Here is a 16,986-nt window from a genome sequence, read left to right on the forward strand (position 1 = left end):
TTGGACTCTTACAAATGCTTGAATTCCTGGATACTTCATGGGGAATATTTTCTTGCTCTGTTTTTGGAATGAGTTTATCAAGTACTTCAAATAGAATCTCTTAAAATTTTTCAGAAACCAAGCATCAGCTGGAAAATGAGTCAGCATGGTCTAAACAAGGACAGAGTGGCATGAACCTAGGCAGACAGTCTCTAGTCATTTGAGCACCTGCCTATGGAACAAATGATTCTAGTTTCTCTTACGCAGGCCCACAGTGGTCATCTGGGGAACAAGCCTGGTAATCAGAAAAGTCAACAGTGTGCTTCACTTTCCTCATGGCTGCTGGAGAGCTAGGTATCTACCTCTGTTGAGTGCAAAGCCTTTTAACAGAAAGATATTCCTTACTGTGGCCTGAAGAAGTACTTCTTCTCTTTCATAAGCTAGTGGGCAGGAAGCACAGAAACACCTTTTTTTCCTACCATATTCCTGTGCCCAGAAATTACCATGCTAACTGAGGAGCAGAAGGTGTTAGTCTAAGAGATAAAGATCACTGATGAATGGGTAACTCATGGATGTCATTCAGTAGATGGATGTTGCTGGGAACTGAGCATCTAGTCCATTATGCCTGTCTAGGAATGATCTGAGGAGGAGAGATCTTCACTGCTGTTAGGAGGAGTTGGGCTCCTGCAGCACTCTATGCACGGTGTACTTAACACATGGCATTGAATATGTCTGTCATCCATTTTTCTTTAATGCTTCAGGTCAGGGATGTATCTCATTCTTCTGTTTCCTAAGGAGTAGCTTAATAAATAACAAAGAGAATAGGGTTGTAACAGGTAGAACACATGAATAGGCTATGAGAGGAGGCTGTGCCCCACTCAAGAGGTTCTTGACACAAAGGTTTGGACAGCCCATGCTAGAAGCTGTGATAGGATCAGAAAACCTCTTAGGTTCCAGCTCTGCTTCTGAGGAAATATTAAAAAGTCAAGCTATTCACCATTCTGTCTGTACTAGCAGTTTCCCAACTAAAGACAAATAATTCAATTGTAAACCATGGGACAGACTCCTTTCTGGAAGATTCTAGCAGTGAGGGTTTTGATGGTCATAGCTGGAGTTTTGTTGACTTATAGGGTGAAAGACAGTAGAGTAAAAGATCTAGCAGAACTGGGAAAGGGCAAGTTGAAACAGACTAGATAGTGGTTAGTGCTGGTTAGTGTATTAGATGAGAAGGGTACTAGAGGATTGGGCCTCAATGCCTGTCATCTAGCACTGACAACTATCCATGAATAAGGGACCAAAAAATGGCATTAAGACCCCCAGGTATATCAAGGAAACTTATGGAATGGGGGACTACAGATTACAAATTATAACAGGTGGCAGGGAGAAGACCAAGCTTGGTGCTGTGAGGAGGCTGTGCTACTTTATGAATTGCTTAAAATGAATTAAAGTATTTCTACAGAATGCTTAGTTTATTTATTTAATACCTTGTATACAACAGATACTGACTGGACTTTGAGCATCATGGTGAACAAATAAGATCAGTACATAATGCTTTTCCAGCCATATGCAGATTTAAGCCCTAGCCTGAGGTTAGAAGTAGCACCTATGGTAAAGCCAGTGCTTGGGACAAAAAAAAAAAAAAAACAAAACATGAAGTAGGCAGGGATTAAAGGAGTCTGTGCAGAGAAAAGCATGGATCTGATGGAGAGGTACAAGTTAAGGTGGGTGTGGGACAGGGAGAGACATGGGAGACATTCTAGGCAAAGGGCAAAGCAAAGAAGCAGGGAAAGCCATGATAGCTGGTAAGGGGAAGTTCAAACAGTTCCACAGAGAAGAACTTGAAGATTAAGGATTTTATATTGAGAGACTGAAGCAGGCAAACCCAAAGTTTTCCATTCATTATCGCTCTACCCTAGAAATATTATGGAGGGTAGATTCAGAAGAAACAGGATAAACAATACTCTAGGTAAGGAATACAAGGGCTTAAGGGGGATGAAACAGAGAGGAGGGGGAAGATTTGAAAGAAACCATAGGGCTTGTTGGTCAATTGTCTGTGATATGGTGTTGAGGGATTATTAGAGGATACTCTTTTAAATATCAGATGCAATGACTGGGTGATATCTCATAGGGACAATTGAGGAGGAGCAGGGTTGTGGGTAAGGGGATGAGTTTTAAGCCTACTGAAATTGTAAGAGCTTGTGTAACAGCTAAATTGAGATATCCACTCAGCAGCTGGGCTGCTGAGTACATGTTGTGGAGTACACATTTCTGTTCCCGGATTCATATGTAGAAGCCCTAATCTCCAGTGTGAAAGTATTTGGACAAATTGCCTTTGGAAGGTAATTGGGTAAAAGCCGTCTGACAGGATCAGTGTCCTTATAATGAGAAAGACAAGAGATCTCTTGCTTTGCCTTGTGGGAACAAGTGAGGAGACAGCTGTTTGCAAGCCAAGAGAAGTTCTCACCCAGAACCAAGTTGGCCAGCACCCTGTGTTTGGACTTCTCAGCTTCTGAACTATGAGAAATAAAAATACGGTTAAGCTATATAGTGCAAAGTACTCTATTGTATACTGGCAGCAAAGCAGACAGACAACATATGAATGAAAAATTTAGAAAAAGTCCATCCTGGACACAGACTAAATGTGTGAAGCCACCAAAAGTCAGAAAAGAACCCAGGGACCAAGTCTCCTTTCTCAAAACACCAGGGAAAGATAGAAGAGAAAGCTACAAAGATGCTTTCCCTGTAGGGAAAGACTGGCTTTCCAGTGACTTCAACTGTGAGTTCCAGAAAGAACTGGCAAAACAGCTGACACCGTGTCACTGGAGGCTGAAGAGCTAGTGGCAGCGTTGGAAAGAAATGACAAGGCAGACAGGTAAGTTTCAAGAAGCTGGGTCTTGATATTAATTCCCTGTCAGATGAAAGACTGGCAAAGGTTTTCTCTCATTCTTTTTTTTTTTTTGCCAGTCCTGGCCTTGAGCTCAGGGCCTGAGCACTGTCCTTGGACTTTCTCAAGGCTAGAGCTCTACCACTTGAGCCTCAGCACCACTTGTGGCTTTTTTCTATGTATGTGGTACTGAGGAATCGAACCCGGGTCTTCATGCATGCTAGGCAAGCACTTTAACCACTAGGCCAAACTCTCGGCCCTGGTTTTTCTCCCATTCTTTAGGTTATCTCTTCACTCTGGAAGTTGTTTACTTTGATGTGCAGAAGTCTTCCGATTTGACACAATCCTGTATGTCAATTCTTGCTATTATTTCTTGAGGTACTAGAATCATATTAAGAAAGGTGTTGCCTATGCCTATCTTCAAATGGTTTCCCTGTATTTCTTCTAGTAGTCTCAGATTTCTAGATCTTACATTAAGATCTCGGATGCATTCTGAATTGTTTTGTACAGGCTGAGAGACTGGGATCCAGTTTCAATCTAGTACATATGGCTATCCAGTTTTCCTAGCACCATTTGTTAGGGAAGCTATCTGCTCTCTAATATATGTTTTTGGCACATATGCTACAGCTATGTGGGTTAATTTCTGAATCATCTTTTCTATTCCATTAGCCTACCTATCTTGTTTGTGCTAGTACCAGGCTGTTTCCTTTACTATGGCTCTGTAACATATTGTGAAGCCAGGGATTGTGATACCTCTAGCATTACTCTTTTATGCTAAGATTGCTTTGACTATTTGGGGGTCTTTTGTGCTTCCATATGCATCTTAAAATTGATTTTTTTAGTTCTGTTAATAATGTCTGTGGAATTTTTATGGGGATTTCAATGTACCTATAGACTATAATGATAATATGGGCATTTCCATAATATTCATTGTTGATCAATGAACATAGAGGTCTTTTTATCCTTTAGTATCTTTTTTAATATCGTAGAAGTCTTTCTCTTCCTTGTTATATTTATTCTGAGGAATTGTTTTGAGGCTACGTTGACCTCCTTTAAACTGGGGCTATTAGCTCCTTGCCCACAGGAACTTTGACTTAGTCACATTATGGCTGGTACCTGAATCGAGATTGGTACACAGCAGACTCAATAAAAACCTGTTGAAGTGGGCCCGGAGTTTGGCCTAGTGATTAAAGTGCTTGCCTAGCATGCATGAAGGCCCGAGTTCGATTCCTCGGTACCACATACATAGAAAAAAGCCGGAAGTGGTGCTGAGGCTCAAGTGGTAGAGCTCTAGCCTTGAGAAAATCCAAGGACAGTGGTCAGGCCCTGAGCTCAAGCCCAGGACTGCCAAAAAAAACCAACCAACCAAACAAACAAAAAAAACCCTGTTGAATAGGGCTGGGAGTTTGGCCTAGTGGTAGAGTGCTTGCCTAGCATGCACAAAGACCCAGGTTTGATTCTTTGGTACCATATACATAGAAAAAAGCCAGAAATGGTGTTGTGGCTCAAAAGGTAGAGCTCTAGCCTTGAGAAAGCCCAAGGATAGTGATCAGGCCCTGAGTTTAAGCAATAAGACTGGCAACCCCCCGTCCCACCACCAAAAAAACCCCAAAAAACCTGTTGAATAAAGGAACAGACTAAATCCAAGGAGTGAAAAGACCAGATGAATAGAGACTCAGCCCTAGGAAGTGCAAAGCATACATTGGAGAGTAGCAATCCTGGAAAGTCAAGGAAGCTTTGCTGGTCTGAGTCATCAGAATATCTATACCCAGCAGGTGGAATGGGTGAATAAAGAATAGTTCGATATCACACGTTCATTGTCTAGAGGGCACAGTTCTAAATTTTGAATTTTTATTTGCTATAGTGTATATTTAAGGCACAGTAAAATGTTTTGGGATACAAAGTTACTAGTGTATAGATAAATAAGTCTAGACAGCTAATATGCAATATGAGGACTCAAGCTAATATTGAGATTTTTAGATGTCCTTGCCACATGCACAGACATAAGTTATTTTGCTTCTTTGTTTGTTTGAGACAGGGTCTTGCTAGGTCTGCCTAGCAGAAATGACTTCTTCCCTTGGCTCTCTCCCTCTGCACCCTGGAATCCCTGCCAGCACCTGTAACCCTGGCAACTGGCATGCCTGGGGGCAGTGGGAGGTCCCCAAATCTGAGGTATTTCCCCATCCTCTGAGATCACTCCACTTCCACTGTGGCCATACCCCTCCCCCTATATAATCTCTCACTTTTCACCATAAGCCTTCTTGCTCTGCCTGACTCCATCTTGGGAGGCAGGAGGTCGGTTCTCTTCTCACACAATAAACCCTCTTCTGAACTGTGTGGAATTTCCTATTGTCAGACCTTACACTATGTAGCCAGACCAGTATCCTCCTGCCTCAATCTCGAGTTCTGGAATTATAGACATATATCATCATTATCATCATCATCATCATCATCATCATCATCATCATCATCATCATCATCATCATTCCTAGCAAGCATTTTATGTTTCAGGAGTTCTATTCTTCCAGGCCTTGAACATGCTGCAGGATTGCAGCCAACGTGGGAGGAGCCTGCCTCCAAGGGGATGGGATTCTCCCAGGAAACCCACTCCAGGAGGGACAGGCAGCACCAAATACGGCAAAGCAAACAGGACAGAGGCAGAGGCCCCACCTGGCTCTGTGCCCCAGGGACAGTCAAGGGTAGCTGCTGCCAACTGATACAAAAGATAAATCTGTCCCAGGGAAGGGACCAGTAGAAAGAATGAGAGAAAGAAGAAAGGCACTGAGCAGGAAGGAGAGAGGTTGCAAACACAATGAAAGGGAATAATATCAACAAAAGCCCTGCAGAAATCCAGAAGGGAAAGTGCTAGAGAGACATCAAAGACAACAGGAAGCCTCCAGCGCTTGCATTTTCTAGTTCCCAGGAGTAAATTCTACACAACAAAGGGCTTGCCATCTTATCTTGAGGAACCACTACATCAGAAAGATAAACACTGAATTAAATGGAAAATTCTCAGATTCTTGTGTGTGTTGGGAGGGGGGGACCCAAAAAACTATTGACAAACTGCTCTCCTTGGGGCTCTCAAGGTGTCACATTACAGGAAAATATCCTGATTGAGTCAGTAAGTGCTCTATGGAGAAGTATTTGTGAAAAGAAGAAACGTGTTTACAGAAGTTATGGACATTTAAATAAAAGGAAGGGTGAAGCTGTGGGGTGGTTCCCACCTGTAAATCTAGTTACTTAGAAGGCTGAAATCAGGGGATCACAGGTCGAAGTTGGCTTAAGGAAAAGTCCACAAGACTCTCCAATTAACCAGGAAATGCAAGAGTGGAAGGTGACTCAAATGGTAGAGTGAGCAAGAAAACCAAGCACACTGTCCTGAGATCAACCCTAGTACAGGAGGGTGGGGTGGGGGGGAGAAAGATAGAAACAAGTGGGGAGGGGGGCAGTATAAGAGTTACAGGGTTTCAGCAGTAAGCAATCTTCCTGGATCAAAAACCTTTCTAAAAGAGGCATTGGTGGCTCACACCTGTATCCCTAACTACTCAAAGAGGCTAAGATCTGAGGAGCAGGGTTTGAAGTCAGCCTGGGCAGAAAAATCCCCGAGACTATTCTCTCCAATTGACAGGCAAAAAGCTGAGAGTGGATCTATGGCTCAAGTGAAGAGTGCCAGCCTTGGGCGGAAAAGCTAAGTGAGAGTGTGAAGGCATGTGTTTCAGCCCAGTACTGGCAAAAAAGAAAAGAAAATGTTCAACCTCAGATTCAAATGGTAATACAAATGCTAATACTCAAAGTATGTTCTGCTTTAATGGTCACAGTGCTACCAGGCAATTCAAAGATGCACGTTAATCACCTGTCATAAAAATCACAATGCTTCTGAGATTCCCTTGTCTACTTCTCTCATGGCCATGTGTTCTATAGTCAGCCCCAGAACCCCAGCTACATACCAAACTTATTGAGAGCATATATGCCAGGCACTGGGCTTCTTTACTTGCATTCTCTTTTAATACTGAACAGAGATAAAACAGTGTTCAGAGTGTTCCACTCAGCTGACAAAGTTAGGGTCCGGATGCCATGTCCACCCTTCGTGAGTCAGACAGTGGTCTGCTGATCTAGGACCCTGCTGTCATTCCACACTGCTTCTTTGTTTATGTGCTAACTGTGCCAGGCTACAGGGAGACCCAGATATATTGTAGCTGAACATTATTCTAGGGGTTATGGTAATTTTTTTAGATGAGACTAAAATTTGAATCTTTGCGTCAAGCAGATTGCCCTCCATATGTGGAGAGGCTTATCTGATCCGTTGAAGGCTCTAAGGGAAGGAAGAGTGAGTTTCCCTGAGGAAGAGAGAATTCAGACTTAAAAGTACTTGTCCTTGGATCTGCAGATCCTTGCTGACCAGATCCTGCAGTTTGGTTGACCATGTATCCAGTCTGAGGCAATTCTTTAGAATGAATGTCTCTCTTCAAAAAAACAAAATCTATTTTCCATCTTCATCTACAGAAGCAGAGGTGAGCAGAGGTGATTTTGTCCTCTGCCAAAGTGATTGAGCTGCACACCAGGCATGCTGCAATTGACTTTCTTAAAGAGACACACTCAGCATGTGTTTAACCCCTTAAACTTTGAAGAAACTATATTGGTCTTCACAGGCTCTCCTAAGATAGAATTAGTATTTCTACACGTAGACTACCAATTACATTCTCCTTAGGAAGAGAGGAATATGGAAAACATAAAGCCACTGAGGTGTTATGTATATTAATCTTTAAGAAAAGTCTCCCCACAGAGGTCATAACAAGGAGAGGAGGTGTTATCCATTATTTTCATACTGACCATTTGTTATAGCCCACAGAGTAACTGTGCTGCACTCTAGCCATCATCACCATCTTCATGCCTTCTCACCATCCTTCTTTGGCTCTTACTCCCTTTGTTTTATCATCTCAGTTCGACAGGCTCACCCAGTCTCGGTGTCATCCTTCTTCATCAAGGAGGTGGCTTAAAAGTCACACCCTACTGGAATCTCTACTTAATCTCCATGCTCATCTTGGCATACAGTAAGCACTTAATAAATGCTTGTTGACAGTGAGTAATATACTTGCTCGTACTTACTGTTTGTCAGTGTATTCAGTAAGTATTTATTATGCTAGGAGATCCCAATCCTTCTAGAGCTCACACTCCACTAAAGACAGAAGATGCTCCCTGCCTGGTACACAGAGGGCTAAATGTTAATGTCAACAGCATCAGCCAGGAGTGAAGAGAACATGAAGCCCAGAAGAAAAATAAAAGTGTTCGAATTTTCTGGAGGGGAAAGGGAGGAGAATAAAAGAGCAGGAACAGGCAGGTAGGCTTCCTAGAAGATGAAGATGGAAGAAAAGGATGAATAGAAGGTTGGCACAGGATGAATACAGGTTCCTTAGGCAGAGGGAACAGCAATAATGGCTATCAGGTATATGCCTACTTTGGGGCCAGGAAAGACCTTGAGGTACACTAGAAGGAGTAGGGGCGATGACACAGAAAGGGAAAGGTAGGAAGTAAATCCTACTGAAATCCCCACCCCCTTCCCACAGCATCCTCTACATTATCCCAAGGGATCACACCAATTCACTCCACTAAGCAGGTGGCTATAGGGGCTGAACGTAAAAGAAGACAGTTATTCCTATTGTAGGGAAATAAGACCCAGCTCTTACAATTATGTGCAAGAAATACACAGGCTGTTTTTTTTTGTTGTTTTTGTTTTTTTTTCTTTTTGCAAGTCCTGGGCCTTGAAGCAAGGGCCTGAGTGCTGTTCCTGAACCTCTTTGTGCTCCGGGCAAGCATTTTACCACTTGAGCCACAGCCCTACTTCTGGCTTTTTCTGAGTAATTTGTCAGAGATAAGAGTCTCACAGACTTTTCTGCCTGGGCTGGCTTTGAACTGTGATCTTCAGATCTTAGCCTCCTGGAGTAACTAGGATTACAAGCATGAGCCACTGGCACTAGGATCATAGGCATTTCTTCACAAAAGGTCAGTCCCAGACCTCCCTGGCCAGAAGCTGAGTAGTGGGTTCTGATTCACTCTATGGTGATCAGAACAAAAATCCTCAGACAACTGTGATGCAATGATCAGACTCAGGGTACCATCTTAGGTCTAGTCCCTTTCATTTCAGGAAGGAAGTGGTTTCACCAGATAGTGCTCTTTACTTTCTGGTTAGAATTTGTTTGAATTCATATATACCATCTTCCTGGGGATTGTGAGTTTGAAAGCTCACAAGAGTTAGGTCGCAGCTCTCCATTAACAAGGAATCAGGGCATCCTCAAAGAAGCATTAACACGCAAAGCAAACACATTCTCTAGCTAGACTTGTGATGATTGCCTCCAGTGCAGCAGTGAACAGACAAGCTTCTGTTCTCAGCAGAGAAGCTGGTTATGGCCAGCTCACATAGCCTTCTGATGAGGTGTCCAGAAATGGTCACCACTAAGCTCTGCTCACTAACCAACAGAGGGATCTAAACAGCTTGCCAAAGTCTGCTTATAACTCTGTTTTATTTTGAAAAGCTTTTTATTTTTTGTCAGTTGTGGAACTTGGGCTCTGGGCCTGGGCACTGTCCCTGAGCTCTTCAGCTCAATGCTACCGCCCTAGCCTTTGAGCCACAGAACCACTTGAGTTTTCTGGTGGTTAATTAGAGATAAGAGTTTCACAGACTTTCATGCCAGGGCTGGCTTCAGATCTCAGTCTCCTGAGTAGCTAGGATTATAGGCATGAGCCACCTCACCCAGTTTTGAAACATTTTTAACTTTTACATCAACACTATGACCTGCAATAAATAAGCTGTGGCTGGTCAAGGACACACAGCAAATTGCAAGGCTCTATCTAAAATTTAAATGCTACTTTAAAAAAAATTAATCAAGGTAACTGAAATACTTGCATCAGTAAGAGACCACCACTATTTAATAGGGACAAGCCAGCAAGAGGAAAATAAGGTGATTCCCTGAGATCACATAGAAATTGAGCACTAAATGGATATGTTGGGTTTTCTAAATTTATGCCTAATATATGTCCAAAGTAGGAAAGTTGTAAAAGAATAATGATAAACAAATCTTCCTGCCATTCCAATTACTTAGTTTTCCCAGAAGAAAGTACCCTTATTAATTTTTGTGTATCATACTGCAGGTATGTGCATAATAAACCTGTGTGTACTTGGCTTGTGCAGTTACTTTTGTTCCTATGTATGCACACATGTTTATACACATGTATTTATAACAAAACATAATGGTATCATGGCATATCTACTGCTCTACATCTTTAACTTTTTTTGGTGTGGGGGGGGTGGGTCTGAAACCGAGACGTGAACTCAGTACCTGGTGTTTTTACTTACTGGCTGGCAGTTTACTAGCTGAGCCACACCTCCAAACCCTATACCTTGACTTTTCAAATGAACAAAATGTTTTAAAGATGGCTTTGTGTCATTGGTAACCCATTCATTCTTCTTTTTTTGAAAAAAAAAGAATTTAACATTGATTTTTACATCATATTTCAAAGGTCATGCTTAATAAACAAGTATTCAAGAAGAAAATCTCTCTATATAATCACTGGCACTTAGATTTATAACATAACTAAAATTAAGCTGAGGGTTTGTATGTCATAGATACATATTAATCTATGTAATAAAACATTATGTCTATAGAGTCATAAATTTTTATGTCTATGTAGTTATGTTTATATCTCCAATACCATGTCCATAACATTGGCCATTCATTATTCTTAATGTTTATGTAGTATCCCATTATTTTTTATCATAATTTATGTAAAAGTTACCTCTTGCTATTTTTTTTTTGCCAGTCCTGGGCTTGAGCTCAGGGCCTGAGCACTGTCCTTGGACTTTCTCAAGGCTAGAGCTCTACCACTTGAGCCTCAGCACCACTTCCAGCTTTTTTCTATGTATGTGGTACCGAGGAATCGAACCCGGGTCTTCATGCATGCTAGGCAAGCACTTTAACCACTAGGCCAAACTCCCGGTCCCTTGTCCTTGGACTTTCTTAAGGCTAGAGCTCTACCACTTGAACCTCAGCACCACTTCCGGCTTTTTTTTTATGTGTGTGGTACCAAGGAATTCAACCCGGCCCTTCTTGCATGCTAGGCAAACACTCTACCACTAGGAAATTCACTGTGAGACTCTTGTTAATCACTCAAAAACCAGAAATGGAGATGTGACTCAAAGTGGTAGAGTGCTAGCCTTGAGCAAAAGAGGTCAGGGATAGAGCTTAGGCCCTGAGTTCAAGCTCCACAACTGACAAAAAAATTATAATTCTAAGAAATAACTTAAGGATAATTTGGGGTTATTAGGTACACAAGCTTTCAGATTTAATAAGTATTCCTACACTGCTTCCATAGGAGATGTGTCTCTATCATACACTGAATTAGCACATATATCTCGGTGTATTTTTAAGTTTGTAATCTGATCCATTAAAGCATCAGTACAGTTTTGCTTTTTCCAAATTTATCATATGTTTTTAAATTTGGAAAGCCACTACTCTGCAAGTGATCATCTTTTCAAGAATTTTTATGTTATTTTTTAACTGTTTTAAGTGTTTATATATATATATATTTACTATCAATTTTTTAAGTTTAATATGAAAATTAACATCCCTATTTTATAGTTCCCTTAAATTTTAAATCCCCAGAAATAATTGCTACCAAAACATTTTTTCAGGAAAACAACAACAACACCTGACAAATCCCTGGGCCCAAATCTCTCTCCTCAGGCCTCTTCCATTTCTGGCCAATACAAACACTCAATGCATATACAGGTTACTTACCACATTGAATGAGAATTCCTGAATGTACATTTTTATTTAAGTGTATTAAAATAATAACAGCTAATGAATACTTAGTTTGTTCAACAAGTTAAGCAATAGACTTGGCATTTTATATGTATTGTTTGCTTATGACAATAATTCTACATGGTAGACATTAGTGTCTACCATCTACCATATATTTTCAGAAGAAGAAACTAAGTTACAGAACGGCTACAGAAATCAGCTCAATCACATAGCCAGTTACATAGTGACTGGTAACAGCTAGAATGTCAACCAACAGTCTGTTCTCTCAAATGTTTTGTAATAGTACCATTGACAGTATAAGATTTTGTTGTTTTCTAATTTTTGTGTGTATGTGTTTTATTGTTGCTGCTACTGTTTTTGAAACAGGGTCGTGGTATATAGCAAGACTTCAAACTCCATTGTAACCCAGACTGGCCTCAAATTTATGATATTTTTGCCTCTATCTATTGGAATTTTTAACTTTTTGAGTTGGATGTTTAATTCATTCACTTACAGGGGATGTCATCTACTAATGGAATTAAATGATTTTCCTTTGGGCACTATTGTACCTGTATCAAATTCAAGGCCAGCCTGGGCTCCACAGTAAAGTATTCTCAGAAAGAACTCTCTTTGCCCTCAAATGATAACTCATTTTCCTCAAAGACAATTAGGAATCTAAGAGAAAATGATGGTGCTTACCTGGGTCCCCTGAACCATCACTATTCCTCTCACTCTCCCCATCTTCTTGACCATCTGCGTTTTGCTGGGTATGCTGGAGGCTCAGCTTGTGGCAGACCTCGAAAGCCTGTCCCACAGTCCGGACAATTCGCATAGCTTGGCTCTGGGAAAAACAAAGAAAGATAAGAAGTGAAGGAAACAGATTCTACAAGGGCACAGGAGTTGGGATGCTGGGTAGCAGGGGTTCACACATGTAATCCTAGCTACTCAGGAGGCTGAGATCTGAGGGTTGGGGTTCAAATCCAGCCTGAGCAGACACATTCAAGAGACTCCTATCTTCAATTAACCAGAAAAAAAGCCAAAAGTTATTATGTGACTAAATTGGTAGAATACCAGCCTTGAGCTAGAGAGACAGACAGAGAGAGGGAGAGAGAGAGAGAGAGAGAGAGAGAGAGAGAGAGAGAGAGAGAGAGAGAGAGAGAGAGAGAGAGAGAGAGGAGAGAGAGAGCGCGCGCACACACAAAGCTCTGAGAAAAGGAAGGGTCAGTGTATCCAGTTGGAAAACCAGACAGCCCACAACCTAAGGTTGTTCAGATGTGCACACACTCATAAGGAATATAAAAACATTTTCCCTTCCCGAGATAATTCACAAAATAGAAGTTGTCACCACCAAAAGACAGACAGCAGCGATGACAAATATGCCAATTCTAGACTGAGTCCCATTTCCCCCACCCAAATACAATAGAAGTAGTTGATATGCATCAGATTTTTTTCTTTTTTTTATATTTTTGCCCACCATGATCAAATGTCCAATGGGTCTGTCAAACTAAGAATTCAGACTGTTGTTGATGTTGTTTTAAATGTCAGGTTTTCTAGGAACTCCCATAAACTAAGGCACTAAGGTACTAAGGTGCTATGAGGCCTGGAACCACCTGACAGAACCACCTCAAAACTTGTCCATGTATGGGGAACACCACTGGCAGGCAGCTGAGTGTAAGGTGTGTTTTTCCCAGTGTTACTCTAAGACATGGTACATCTGAGAGGGTCTGTAGCTATGTCCTCACTTTTGTTCTGTTATTTACCCTTTTCCTTTAGGAAACTAAGAAGAGAGCATGCCCCTGGCTGTACTATTCCATTATTTATCTAGGACAGAAGGGAAGGACAGTCTTTAGTAACCTGAGCAGGTTGGGAGGCGGAAGCAGAGGCCTGGTAGCAAAGGTATATAAGTGATTGTCATTTGATGGTTAGTCACCTTTCATCTTCTTTCAAAATGAGAGAAATGTGAAATCAATAGTGTCTGAAAGTCTGGGCTGGGGGAGGTTCACACTCTGCTTCTTTTATCTTAGTGACTTGCAAATATCCCACCACCACAGGCTGCAGTTTATTTTACTGTGACTGTACCCCATAACTTTAGTCTAATATTCGCATGGTTTAGACAATTTGACTTCTGGTCAGGTGTGGCTCTGGTGACATGCTATAGTACACTGATGGTATTCAAATCCCCCAACATGACATCAGCAGTCAGGTAGAGCTTTTCATTAGCCCAAAACAGCTGGTATTGTATTACAAAAGAAATAACCAATATTTTGATAAGCCTTTGGGGCCTCATGGAGGGTAAATGCTTGATTACACTTTTCCCAAATTCAATTTGCTCCTGTTTGCCATACTATCTAAAGAACGCTTTGGGATTTCGGAATGCTGTATGTGGGCTACTGTTTGAGTTCACTTTGCTAGACTTTCTACCTTTGTTATTTCTTCTATGGCCCTTCTTGTTATTTCAGACCAGATCATCTGTGTTAACAGGAAAATGCAGTAGGTCAATCATCATCCACAAATCTATTTCAGGTTTTTGTCTGCTTCCTCTCTTTCTGGAATGTTTCACCACCTAGAAATGAGTGGTTCTGCAATTAGCTAACTCTAGAGATACTTTCTTCATTTTTTTTCTTTCTTCTTTTCTTTTTTTCCCATGTTCTTAACTGATTTCTCACCTGAAGAATCCTGGCATTTCTGGGTAATGAGAATTTTAAGTGAAATCAGAAAACAGGTAACTTCTTCAGACCTCCAGGACCAGGTGGTGAGACCAGAATCTCTGTCTCTATACCTACCCTCTTCTTGGGTCCAAAGGGCAGGCTGAGGTTCTTTCTCATACCATAGGCTGGCAGCATCTAAGAGACAATTGTTCTGTCTTCTCAGAAAGTTGAGAAATGATAGGCATTAGTCTAAAATGAGAAGCACCAATCTCATTCACAAAGTATATAAGAAAGGGTTTGGTGGGCATGATGCCAAATTTCTACATCTTACCTAACTACCAAGCTGTGCCCATGGTAGAATCCTGGGATAGGAAGCTTAACTCTCAGGTGAAAAAGAGGGTGCTGTTTCATCTGAGAGTTTCTTTCATCAGCTACTCACATCTTTTGCTTATTTCCTTTGTAAGAAGACCAGGATACCTATGGATACTTTTAATATTTCATATCTATTCCTAGTTTCTCAAGGCTTTGGCTTCCCTATTCCTTTCTTTTTCAGATTTTTGCTCTCCTAGACATCTTTACAAGAGGCACAGTCAAACTTTTTATGTTCTAGAAAGAAAATATGAATAAATCTAAATATGCTGTATTCCATTACTTTTGTATCTTATTTATTCAGAATAAATACCTGAAAGGATTGACTTGGTTTTTTTTCTATGTGTATCATTTCTAGGACACAGATCCTGTCTCAGTAAAAATGGAAACATAAAGGTGTTAAGGGAATCACCTCTTTCATTGGCATACTGCTATCAAAAGGGCTAGTGTCACTGTGTACCTCCTCCTTAATTTTAGAAGGGAAATCCTGAGTCAAAGGCCTCTAGAGTCTAAGCTGGAATAATGGTTTCCATGTAAGAAGAAATTGGTGAATAATACCTATAAGCACATGTTCATGTCAAATAGTTTTATTTCATCTTCTATTCTTTTTTGACATAAAGGCCATGTTTCCATTCAAAGTAAAGGGGCACAACAGCAGATTTTAGGGAGCCCTCTGCACTTTAAGAGGTGACTTGGTACATAATCACATCATCTGCTTCATGGAATGTTCATATACATTTGAAAGAACTGTCTTCTGGCTTACCACTCTAGGAGTCAGTCCTAACTACTCATAAATGACTATGTGAGTACAGTTGACCTTTGATCTTTAGGCTTTCCCATGAGGAGTCTCTATGAAGACCCAGAACAACCTAGCAGAGGCTGATGCTGTTAACTAGCTGTCTCTGCATGGACCTGTATGCTTCTGCTTGCCTACCCCACTTGGTACCTCCCTTCTGGCCTTTAGGTGAGAAAGCTGGTCCTATCTGCTGTCCTGGGATTCAAGAGGCACACATGCTGGGAGATAATAAGCCATGTCTGAATCCCAGAGTGAGAACTCTGGAAAAGAGAGGCATCAAAGAGAATTCTTTCCAGAAATTTCTGTGCACACATGCTCTTTGAATCTCCCAGTCCATGTGGAAGCAGTTGCTGACATCTCCTGACCACATACAGATCTTTGAAATGTAAAAAAAAAAGGAGGTTTAAAGATGGAAGCTGCCTTGTACAAAGCAGAGTCAGCAAGTAGAATATTAGAAAGACAGCCTTTTGAAGCTTTAAGATCTGGCCGCTGCCTGGAATTCACTAGATTTTGAAAAAGCATCATTATGCTGCCATGATTTCTGTACAAATCCAGCTTAGTTTTACATAAGCCCCTGAAAGTGCTGTGACACATGGATCAAATCTTCTTGTCCAAAAAGCCAATTTCGATGAGCAGCTCAAAGCATGTGTGGGCTCTGATTTATCAAGATTAGGTTGGATACAGTTGCTTTGATGCTTTCAAAGCTGGAAAGAATATCTAACCTCAGAGCAGCTCTCGGCTGCAGAGACAGAGCACTGAAGCTCTTGGGAGTGCCAATTACAGGCAATTTCATCAAAACAGTTCTGGAAAGGAATCTGTCTAGAACTTTCTACCACTTAACCTCATTACCTCATGGTTTCTTTAAACCATGTCACAACTCATGCTGACATATGCCCGTTTGTCCCATTCCCTGGACAACTGTCAACCAAGTCAAGATACAATGAAGAGTTATTCTCTTGAGTATACCGAATGTGGCTTTCAGCTGGATACCTAGCCGGTGTTATTATTTGATGAACTGCTGCAACAACCATGAAAATAATACTATCTTCTCAGTGACAGTGGCTATCTACTGAAAAGCAAACAAAAGCCTACCGAGGTAGCTTTAGGAAGATGAAAACTAAATGCTGATTTGTGTACTTTATTGGTCTATAGAAAAATCAGCCCATCATATTTCCTGTTCTCAGTCTAACTGACTCTTGTTTGATTACATAAACTTAGGAATCTTTTTAATGCTATATACATGGTTATCAGTAGTCTTATCTAGTTGGTGATTTAACAAGTAATCATGGGCACTGTTCTAAATTTCACTGTGCTGGGAAAAGCTCTGTATTTCACAGCTTGAGGAGATGATTAAAGGAGTCTTCAGAAAAGGAAGAAAGCAGAGAAAACATGTGCAGAATATAGCAAGGTGCTGGTGGTTTGTGCCTGTAATCTTTGCTGTTCAGGAGGCTAAGATATGATCATCTCAGTTCAGTTCCAAGGCAGCCCAGGCAGGAAAGTCTATGATACTCTTAG

General features: G+C 41.1%; 1 protein-coding gene across 3 annotated transcripts in view; it reads right to left on the reverse strand.

Annotated features, from left to right (window-relative positions):
* Positions 1 to 16,986, reverse strand: part of LOC150057882 (carboxyl-terminal PDZ ligand of neuronal nitric oxide synthase protein) — a 268,284-nt gene that overhangs the window by 29,522 nt on the left and 221,776 nt on the right. For all 3 annotated transcript variants that reach the window (XM_090340598.1, XM_090340599.1, XM_090340597.1), the window contains exon 6: positions 12,358 to 12,499. In XM_090340598.1, the coding sequence (XP_090196724.1) occupies positions 12,358 to 12,499 (142 nt within the window). The remainder of the gene's footprint in view (positions 1 to 12,357; positions 12,500 to 16,986) is intronic.

The sequence above is a fragment of the Megascapheus bottae genome, chromosome 10 (genome assembly GCF_031878675.1).
Source record: "Megascapheus bottae isolate mThoBot1 chromosome 10, mThoBot2.hap1, whole genome shotgun sequence".
NCBI lineage: Eukaryota > Metazoa > Chordata > Mammalia > Rodentia > Geomyidae > Megascapheus > Megascapheus bottae.